General features: G+C 53.3%; 1 protein-coding gene across 1 annotated transcript; it reads left to right on the top strand.

Annotated features, from left to right (window-relative positions):
* Positions 1–394: 394 nt before the first annotated feature.
* Positions 395–9,974, top strand: LOC308148172 (atrial natriuretic peptide receptor 1; the record flags this gene model as incomplete). The annotated part of the gene is made up of 19 exons (XM_080521613.1): positions 395–499; positions 758–860; positions 1,306–1,451; positions 1,529–1,601; positions 3,181–3,325; positions 3,400–3,486; positions 3,588–3,731; positions 3,827–3,948; positions 4,054–4,192; positions 4,367–4,415; positions 4,522–4,623; positions 4,706–4,825; positions 4,951–5,044; positions 5,146–5,233; positions 6,470–6,609; positions 7,526–7,678; positions 7,791–7,889; positions 8,236–8,327; positions 9,804–9,974. Coding segments are annotated over 19 exons (2,172 nt in total), but the record flags the coding sequence as incomplete, so codon positions are not given.
* Between the last annotated feature and the right edge of the window lie 1,021 nt (positions 9,975–10,995).

The raw sequence follows: 10,995 nt of genomic DNA, 5'->3' as shown, positions 1-10,995 counted from the left end.
CTCATGACGGTGGTTCTCATGACTTATGTTCTCATGATGGTTGTTCTCATCATGTCTGTTCTCATGACTTATGTTCTCATGACTTATGTTCTCATGACGGTTGTTCTCATGATGGTTGTTCTCATGACTTATGTTCTCATGACGGTTGTTCTCATCATGTCTGTTCTCATGGCGGTTGTTCTCATGACGGTTGTTCTCATGACGGTTGTTCTCATGGCGGTTGTTCTCATCATGTCTGTTCTCATGACGGTTGTTCTCATGACGGTTGTTCTCATGGTGGTTGTTCTCATCATGTCTGTTCTCATGGCGGTTGTTCTCATGGCTTATGTTCTCATGACGGTTGTTCTCATGACGGTGGTTCTCATGACGGTGGTTCTCATGACGTCCCCCTCAGATGACAGACAGTATCTGTGGACCCTGGATCCCCGACGACGGGAAGATCTTCACTCACACCATCTCCACGTCGGGGAAAATGACCCAAACCAACTGGACGGCCAAGGTAACCGTCGCCCGGCAACCGTCACCCAGCAACCGTAGCCCGGCAACCGTAGCCCGGCAACAGTCGACCAACTAGAACCAAGGTGTGACGAGGAGGCGTGGCCACACGGGGGCACCGTGGGTCACCCTCTGGCCTCGTCGGGTTCTGGGCTCCGCAAGGGACCAGTTGGTTCAAGCAGGTTCTCTAGTAATCAGCTGGATGTTCTCCAGGTGTTCCTGTTCCACCGGGTTCTCTAGTAAACAGCTGGATGTTCTCCAGGTGTTCCTGTTCCACCCCGGCATCACGTCCCTCATCGCCCACATCAGAGTAGGACGGATCCAGGCGGCGCTGGAGGCCACCAGCCAGGTTCTACCTGCCGTAGGTACGTCCTGGACCCTTGTCCTCTGAAGTGTGGAAGACCCTGTCCTTGTACCACTCCAAGACCCTGTCCTTGTCCCAGTCCAAGACTCTTTCCCATCCCAGTCCAAGACTGTCCTCATCCCAGTCCAAGACTCTGTCCTTGTCCCAGTCCAAGACTGTCCTCATCCCAGTCCAAGACTGTCCTCATCCCAGTCCAAGACTGTCCTCATCCCAGTCCAAGACTCTGTCCCTTCCCAGTCCAAGACTGTCCTCATCCCAGTCCTTCCATGATCGGCGTGACGATAAATCAGGTCAAACTCTTAGTAACGTTGTCCCTCCGGAGGAGGACAGGTTCTGGTTCTCAACGTCTCTGATAATGTCCAGAAACGTGTCTCGTCTTCCACTGTGTCCTCAGTGTCTCGTCTTCCACTGTGTCCTCAGTGTCTCGTCTTCCACTGTGTCCTCAGTGTGTGGTGACGGAGCTTGTGAGGAGGCGGAGCTCTGCTCCACCTGTCCAGCCGACTGTGGCCAGTGTCCCATGACGGGGACAACCAAGACGGCCATCGGGCTGCCGCTCAGCCTGCTGTGTCTGTCCCTCGTCCTGACCGCCGTGGTGAGACCTGTGGACGAGGACGAGGACCACAACAACAACAACAACAACAACAGTAACGTTCTCCACCTTCCCTGCAGTGGTTCCGGTACCAGAAGGAGAAGCTGCTCTGGGACGAAAGCTGGATCATCGACTTCTCCACCATCAAACAAGGTGAGGAGAGGAAACTGGAGTTCTAGATGCAGGAACCACATCAGGAACCACATCAGGAACCACACCAGGAACCACATCAGGAACCACATCAGGAACCACATCAGGAACCACGTCAGGAACCACGTCAGGAACCACATCAGGAACCACATCAGGAAGTCAACAGGAAGTTATTCGAGAGTTAGCAAGAAGGATGTCGAAGAACTTATCAGAGAATTGAAAAGTAATGATGGAGTGAACAGGAAGTAGTGATGGAGTGAACAGGAAGTAGTGATGGAGTGAACAGGAAGTAGTGATGGAGTGAACAGGAAGTAGTGATGGAGTGAACAGGAAGTAGTGATGGAGTGAACAGGAAGTAGTGATGGAGTGAACAGGAAGTGATGATGGAGTGAACAGGAAGTAGTGATGGAGTGAACAGGAAGTGATGATGGAGTGAACAGGAAGTAGTGATGGAGTGAACAGGAAGTAGTGATGGAGTGAACAGGAAGTAGTGAAGGAGTGAACAGGAAGTAGTGAAGGAGTGAACAGGAAGTGATGATGGAGTGAACAGGAAGTAGTGAAGGAGTGAACAGGAAGTAGTGATGGAGTGAACAGAAGTAGTGATGGAGTGAACAGGAAGTAGTGATGGAGTGAACAGGAAGTGATGATGGAGTGAACAGGAAGTAGTGATGGAGTGAACAGGAAGTGATGATGGAGTGAACAGGAAGTAGTGATGGAGTGAACAGGAAGTAGTGATGGAGTGAACAGGAAGTAGTGAAGGAGTGAACAGGAAGTAGTGAAGGAGTGAACAGGAAGTGATGATGGAGTGAACAGGAAGTAGTGAAGGAGTGAACAGGAAGTAGTGATGGAGTGAACAGGAAGTAGTGATGGAGTGAACAGGAAGTAGTGATGGAGTGAACAGGAAGTGATGATGGAGTGAACAGGAAGTAGTGATGGAGTGAACAGGAAGTGATGATGGAGTGAACAGGAAGTAGTGAAGGAGTGAACAGGAAGTAGTGAAGGAGTGAACAGGAAGTGATGATGGAGTGAACAGGAAGTAGTGAAGGAGTGAACAGGAAGTAGTGATGGAGTGAACAGGAAGTGATGATGGAGTGAACAGGAAGTAGTGAAGGAGTGAACAGGAAGTAGTGATGGAGTGAACAGGAAGTGATGATGGAATGAACAGGAAGTAGTGAAGGAGTGAACAGGAAGTGATGATGGAGTGAACAGGAAGTAGTGAAGGAGTGAACAGGAAGTAGTGATGGAGTGAACAGGAAGTGATGATGGAGTGAACAGGAAGTAGTGAAGGAGTGAACAGGAAGTAGTGAAGGAGTGAACAGGAAGTAGTGAAGGAGTGAACAGGAAGTGATGATGGAGTGAACAGGAAGTAGTGAAGGAGTGAACAGGACGTGATGATGGAGTGAACAGGAAGTGATGATGGAGTGAACAGGAAGTAGTGAATGAGTGAACAGGAAGTCACCAGAGACTTGTCAGGCAGTGAAAGTAAAGTTGAGACCCGGTTCTGAGGAATCTAAAGGCAGACTATCACGAGGTGACCAACAGGAAGTGGAACCGTCACAGACCCTGGGTCTGACGTTCTCAGATCAGGAGGCCCGGCTGACGATGGGCAGCATCATGAGTGTTCCTGCGGAGAACAGCAACAGCAACACCAGCTGTGTGACGGCCGTCAGCGCCTGCACCGCCCAGCCTGGAACCCGGAGAACCCTGTTCACCTGCACCGGCATCTAGTACGTACACCGGTTCCACGCCTGTTCCGCGCCTGCTGCAGTGGCAATAAGCAGATCCCACCGTTCCCCCACAGTGACGGCCGGACGGTGGCCATCAAGAAGATCCACACCAAAACCTTCTCTCTGTCCAAGACCATCCGACAGGAAGTCAAGCAAGTCAGGTAACCGTGGTCCTGGTACTCCGGTGTCGTGATGCCTTCAGGGCCACTGCGTAAAAATGGCCACACGTGTGTTGAAGGTCAGCCCGACGTTTGTTCTTCAGGGAACTCGATCATCCGAACCTGTGCAAGTTCGTGGGCGGCTGCGTGGAGGTTCCCAACGTGGCCATCGTGACGGAGTACTGCCCCAAGGGGAGCCTGAACGACGTTCTCCTGAACGACGAGGTCCCGCTCAACTGGGGCTTCAGGTAGGGACGTGAGCGGAACCCGCGGCGGGAGGCGGTGGACTGGGGGCGTGGGGGGAGGGGGAGGTAGTAACCACCACCCGCGTCTCGTTCCCAAGGTTCTCCTTCGCCATGGACATCGCCCGGGGGATGTCGTACCTGCACCAGCACCGGATCTGCCACGGGCGCCTCAAGTCCCTGAACTGTGTTCTGGACGACCGCTGGGTCTGCAAGATCACAGGTGAGCGGAACCCGAACCGGGGCACCTCGTGGAACGGGGTTCCCCCCCCCAGGGAGACTCGGCTGTTCCACACCTTCTCACCGGATCTTCTTGGGTTCCTGCAAGATTTCGGGTTGTGCTGGTTCCGGCGGGACGACGGGGCGGAGCCTCTCTCGGCCTATCAGCAGCGGCTCCTGGAGGTCTACATGCCACCAGAGTTCCAGAACTCCAACATGGAACCGACGCTGGCCGGCGACGTGTTCAGGTACCGCGGCCCGGTTCTTCTCTCACTCCACTGCTTCTTCACTGACGTGTGAAACGATGGTTCTTCTGTATGGAACCCAGTAGATCTAGTCTGTGGGGTTCCTCAGGGAACTGTTCTGGGACAACTATAGATTGTGTTCTGGGACAAAAGGAACCGTGTCTGATGTTCTTCCAGCTTCTCCATCATCCTGCTGGAGATCGCCACGCGCAGTGACCCCGTCCCGGTGAGTCGCCACTGGACGGTTCTCTCTCTCTGGGGTGTGACGGGCGGGAGGAGGGGGCGGGGCTAGAGGAGGGGGCGGGGCTACAGGTGTGTGCGGTTCCCCGCAGGCCGAGGAGTCCACGCTGGAGTGTTCCTGGTGTCCCCCGCTGCCAGAGCTCATCTCCAGCAAGGCCGACAGCACCTGTCCCTGTCCGTCCGACTACGTGGAGGTCCGGGCCGCTCTAGAACGTCCCCACGTTCCACACACGTTCCTCCACCATTGTGACTTTTCTCCTCCTCCTCCTCCTGCAGCTGATTCGTCGATGCCGCTCCCATAACCCCGCCCACCGGCCGACCTTCGAGCAGATCAGGAAGTTCGTCCACCGGATCAACCCGACCAAAGTCAGTCCGGTGGACCTGATGATGAACCTGGTGAGGACGAAGGACGGAGAACCGACACGAGGGGCGGGTCCTCCTCTGGGGAGACGTTCCTCCTCGTGTTCCTCCTCAGAGGAGACGTTCCTCCTCTGAGGTTCCAGAGTTCTGTTGTGTTTCAGATGGAGAAGTACAGCAAACATCTGGAGGTTCTAGTGGCTGAAAGGACTCAAGATCTGATGCACGAGAAGCAGAAGACTGACCGGCTGCTCTACAGTAACACACACACACACACACACACACACACACACACACACACACACACACACACACACACACACACACACACACACACACACAGGTTCTCTCTGTTCCAGGTATGCTTCCTCGGCAGGTTGCAGACGATCTCCGTCAGGGGAAACACTCTCAGGCTCAGAGCTACGTCAGCGCCACCGTCTTCTTCAGGTAGAACCAGATCGTCCTCTTCTCGTCCTCTCAGATCGTTCTGCTCTCGTCCTCTCAGATCGTCCTGCTCTCGTCCTCTCAGATCGTTGTGTTCTCGTCCTCTCAGATCGTCCTGCTCTCGTCCTCTCAGATCGTCCTGCTCTCGTCCTCTCAGATCGTTGTGTTCTCGTCCTCTCAGATCGTCCTGCTCTCGTCCTCTCAGATCGTCCTGCTCTCGTCCTCTCAGATCGTTGTGTTCTCGTCCTCTCAGATCGTCCTGCTCTCGTCCTCTCAGATCGTCCTGCTCTCGTCCTCTCAGATCGTGGTGTTCTCGTCCTCTCAGATCGTCCTGTTCTCGTCCTCTCAGATCGTCCTGCTCTCGTCCTCTCAGATCGTCCTGCTCTCGTCCTCTCAGATCGTCCTGTTCTCGTCCTCTCAGATCGTCCTGTTCTCGTCCTCTCAGATCGTCCTGTTCTCGTCCTCTCAGATCGTCCTCTTCTCGTCCTCTCAGATCGTCCTGTTCTCGTCCTCTCAGATCGTTCTGCTCTCGTCCTCTCAGATCGTTCTGCTCTCGTCCTCTCAGATCGTCCTGCTCTCGTCCTCTCAGATCGTCCTGTTCTCGTCCTCTCAGATCGTCCTGTTCTCGTCCTCTCAGATCGTCCTGCTCTCGTCCTCTCAGATCGTCCTGTTCTCGTCCTCTCAGATCGTCCTGTTCTCGTCCTCTCAGATCGTCCTGTTCTCGTCCTCTCAGATCGTCCTCTTCTCGTCCTCTCAGATCGTTCTGCTCTCGTCCTCTCAGATCGTCCTGCTCTCGTCCTCTCAGATCGTCCTGCTCTCGTCCTCTCAGATCGTCCTGCTCTCGTCCTCTCAGATCGTTGTGTTCTCGTCCTCTCAGATCGTCCTGCTCTCGTCCTCTCAGATCGTCCTGCTCTCGTCCTCTCAGATCGTTGTGTTCTCGTCCTCTCAGATCGTTCTGTTCTCGTCCTCTCAGATCGTCCTGTTCTCGTCCTCTCAGATCGTTCTGCTCTCGTCCTCTCAGATCGTCCTGCTCTCGTCCTCTCAGATCGTCCTGTTCTCGTCCTCTCAGATCGTCCTGTTCTCGTCCTCTCAGATCGTCCTGTTCTCGTCCTCTCAGATCGTCCTCTTCTCGTCCTCTCAGATCGTCCTCTTCTCGTCCTCTCAGATCGTTCTGCTCTCGTCCTCTCAGATCGTTGTGTTCTCGTCCTCTCAGATCGTTGTGTTCTCCGTGTTCCACAGCGACATCGTTGGTTTCACGCAGCTGTCCAGCAGCAGCACGCCGTACCAGGTGGTGGACTTCCTGAACAAGCTCTACACCACCTTCGATGACATCATCGACAACCACGACGTGTACAAGGTGGAGACCATCGGTGACGCCTGTGAGTTCTGCCGCTTGTTTCCGTGGCGACGGCCCAGAGGTGTTCTGACTCACTTCCTGTCCGACTCACTTCCTGTCCGACTCACTTCCTGCCTGACTCACTTCCTGTCTGACTCACTTCCTGTACGACTCACTTCCTGTCCGACTCACTTCCTGTCTGACTCACTTCCGGTCTGACTCACTTCCTGACCGACTCACTTCCTGTCTGAGTCACTTCCTGTCTTAGTCACTTCCTGTCGGGCTCACTTCCTGTCTGAGTCACTTCCTGCCTGACTCACTTCCTGTCTGAGTCACTTCCTGCCTGACTCAATTCCTGTCTGAGTCACTTCTTGTCCGACTCACTTCCTGTCTGAGTCACTTCCTGTCCGACTCACTTCCTGTCTGCCTCACTTCCTGTACGACTCACTTCCTGTCTGACTCACTTCCGGTCTGACTCACATCCTGTCCGACTCACTTCCTGTCTGAGTCACTTCCTGTCTGAGTCACTTCCTGCCTGACTCACTTCCTGTCTGAGTCACTTCCTGTCCGACTCACTTCCTGTCTGACTCACTTCCTGTCAGACTCACTTCCTGTCGGACTCACTTCCTGTCTGAGTCACTTCCTGCCTGACTCACTTCCTGTCTGACTCACTTCCTGTCCGACTCACTTCCTGTCTGACTCACTTCCTGTCTGACTCACTTCCTGTCCGACTCACTTCCTGTCTGACTCACTTCCTGTCAGACTCACTTCCTGTCCGACTCACTTCCTGTCTTAGTCACTTCCTGCCTGACTCACTTCCGGTCGGACTCACTTCCATTCCGAGTCACTTCCTGTCTGACTCACTTCCTGTCCGAGTCACTTCCTGTCTGCCTCACTTCCTGTCCAAGTCACTTCCTGTCCAACTCACTTCCTGTCTGCCTCACTTCCTGTCCGAGCAGACATGGTGGTGTCCGGGGTTCCCCGGGAGAACGGGATCCTTCACGCCGCGGAGATCTCCAGCATGGCTCTGGACCTGGTGGGGGTCTGCCGGACCTTCAGGATCCCCCACAAACCCGGAAACCAGCTGCAGATCCGGGCCGGGATCCACTCTGGTACGTCCCCGCCAAGGTCCCCCAGGTTCTGGTTCCACCAGAATCTGGTTCCAGTTGGTTCTGGTTCTACCTGGTTGTACCTTGTTCCCACTGGTTCCTCCTGGTTCTCCAGGTCCTGTGGTTGCCGGTGTGGTTGGAACCAAGATGCCTCGGTACTGTTTGTTTGGAGACACAGTGAATACTGCGTCCAGGATGGAGTCCAGCAGTCTGGGTAACACACACACACACACACACACACACACACACACACACACACACACACACACACACACACACACACACACACACACACACACACACTCACACACACACCACACACACACTCACACACACACCACACACACACACACACACACACACACACACACACACACACACCACACACACACTCACACACCACACACACACACACCACACACACACACACACACTCACACACACACACACCACACACACACACACACACTCACACACACACCACACACACACTCACACACACACACACACACACACACACACACACACACACACACACACACACTCACTGTGTCTCTCAGCTCTGAAGATCCAGTGCAGCTCGACGACTTTCTACCTGCTGGAGGAGAACGGAGGCTACGAGCTGGAGTGCAGGGGAACGCTGGAGGTCAAGGTAAGGCTGATGACAGGGTGAGTGATGCTGGTGACAGGGTGAGTGATGCTGATGACAGGGTGAGTGATGCTGATGACAGGGTGAATGATGCTGATGACAGGGTGAGTGATGCTGGTGACAGGGTGAATAATGCTGATGACAGGGTGAGTGATGCTGATGACAGGGTGAATGATGCTGATGACAGGGTGAATGATGCTGATGACAGGGTGAGTGATGCTGGTGACAGGGTGAATAATGCTGATGACAGGGTGAATGATGCTGATGACAGGGTGAATGATGCTGATGACAGGGTGAGTGATGCTGATGACAGGGTGAATGATGCTGATGACAGGGTGAGTGATGCTGGTGACAGGGTGAGTGATGCTGATGACAGGGTGAATGATGCTGATGACAGGGTGAGTGATGCTGGTGACAGGGTGAATAATGCTGATGACAGGGTGAATGATGCTGATGACAGGGTGAATGATGCTGATGACAGGGTGAATGATGCTGATGACAGGGTGAGTGATGCTGGTGACAGGGTGAGTGATGCTGATGACAGGGTGAATGATGTTGATGACAGGGTGAATGATGCTGGTGACAGGGTGAATAATGCTGATGACAGGGTGAATGATGCTGGTGACAGGGTGAGTGATGCTGATGACAGGGTGAATGATGCTGATGACAGGGTGAATGATGCTGGTGACAGGGTGAGTGATACTGGTGACAGGGTGATTAATGCTGGTGACAGGGTGAATAATGCTGGTGACAGGGTGAGTGATGCTGGTGACAGGGTGAATGATGCTGGTGACAGGGTGAATGATGCTGATGACAGGGTGAATAATGCTGGTGACAGGGTGAATAATGCTGATGACAGGGTGAATGATGCTGGTGACAGGGTGAGTGATGCTGATGACAGGGTGAATGATGCTGATGACAGGGTGAATGATGCTGGTGACAGGGTGAGTGATACTGGTGACAGGGTGATTAATGCTGGTGACAGGGTGAATAATGCTGGTGACAGGGTGAGTGATGCTGGTGACAGGGTGAATGATGCTGGTGACAGGGTGAATGATGCTGATGACAGGGTGAATGATGCTGATGACAGGGTGAATGATGCTGGTGACAGGGTGAGTGATGCTGATGACAGGGTGAATGATGCTGATGACAGGGTGAGTGATGCTGGTGACAGGGTGAATGATGCTGATGACAGGGTGAATGATGCTGATGACAGGGTGAATGATGCTGGTGACAGGGTGATTGATGCTGATGACAGGGTGATTGATGCTGATGACAGGGTGAATGATGCTGGTGACAGGGTGATTGATGCTGATGACAGGGTGAATAATGCTGATGACAGGGTGAATGATGCTGGTGACAGGGTGAGTGATGCTGATGACAGGGTGAATGATGCTGGTGACAGGGTGAATAATGCTGATGACAGGGTGAATGATGCTGGTGACAGGGTGAATGATGCTGACCTCTGTCCGTCCTCAGGGGAAGGGGGACATGGTGACCTACTGGCTGGAGGGGAAGAAGCCGCAGCTCGTTACCATGACGACCAGCCTCATCGCCACGGAGACGGAGGCGGAGAAAGGGGCGGAGCCGGAGCAGCAGCTCTATTCGTCCATGCCTGGATTTCTGAGCAATGACCTGGACCCGGTCTGATCCCCCTGGTCCTGGTCCTGGTCCTGGTCCTGGTCCTGGTCCAGGTCCTGGTCCCGGTCCCGGTCCTGGTCCTGGTCCCGGTCCCGGTCTGGTTTTAGAGCTTCTAGATTTCTCCATGGCGTCACGTAGCTCGTCTCGTTAGCCTAGCTTGTTGGCTGCAGATCATTTTAACTTCAGTTTGTTGGATTTTGATTCTTTAACGTTTTGAATTTGAATAAAAGTGAATCTGACTTTTCTTTTCTTTTCTTTTCTTTTCAATCCAGACGACAGCAGCTGATTGGCCGCCGTCTCTCTGTCGACCAATCAGAGCTCTCCTCACGGCCAGAGGAAGAGGCGGAGCTCCAATCGGCCAATCAGCTGCTGACACTGGTTGCTATGGTGACTCCAGGTTCAGACCCGGTCTGAGACCTGGTTCAGATCCGGTTTCAAGTCAAAACGCACTGATTCCATGTTTCCATGGCAACAGCAGAATCCCAGGACTCCGTGCAGTTCCCCCGCCGGCCTCCAGGCGGCGCTGCTGGCCAAACCTCTATCCTTTTCCAGGGAGGCAAGTCGTTTTTCTACAAAACGACGTTTTCAAAAAGTTGCACGAGTTTTGAAAACGGTCGCCATGGAAACGAGAGCCTGTGATGTCAGTGGAGTGGCGAAGCAGCTGGACCGCGTTAATTACAGATGACAGTGTGTGTGTGTGTGTGTGTGTGTGTGTGTGTGTGTGTGTGTGTGTGTGTGTGTGTGTGTGTGTGTGTGTGTGTGAAGTGTTTTGTTGACGAGCTCCTCATCTACATGAGAAAGACGATGAAACGCCGCCGCCGCTTTTACTTACCGAATACATCAGAGGAACGACGAGACGCTGGTCTGCGTCTCGTTTCGCTGAAAAATCTGGTTTAAACCAACATAGAACCAGATTCTATGTTTTAGACCAACATAGAACCAGATTAAATGTTTTAAACCAACATAGAACCAGATTAAATGTTTTAGACCAACATAGAACCAGATTAAATGTTTTAGACCAACATAGAAC

This window comes from Blennius ocellaris, assembly GCF_963422515.1.
Source record: "Blennius ocellaris genome assembly, contig: SCAFFOLD_370, whole genome shotgun sequence".
Lineage (NCBI taxonomy): Eukaryota > Metazoa > Chordata > Actinopteri > Blenniiformes > Blenniidae > Blennius > Blennius ocellaris.
This window is presented reverse-complemented; position numbering and strand designations above follow the sequence as displayed.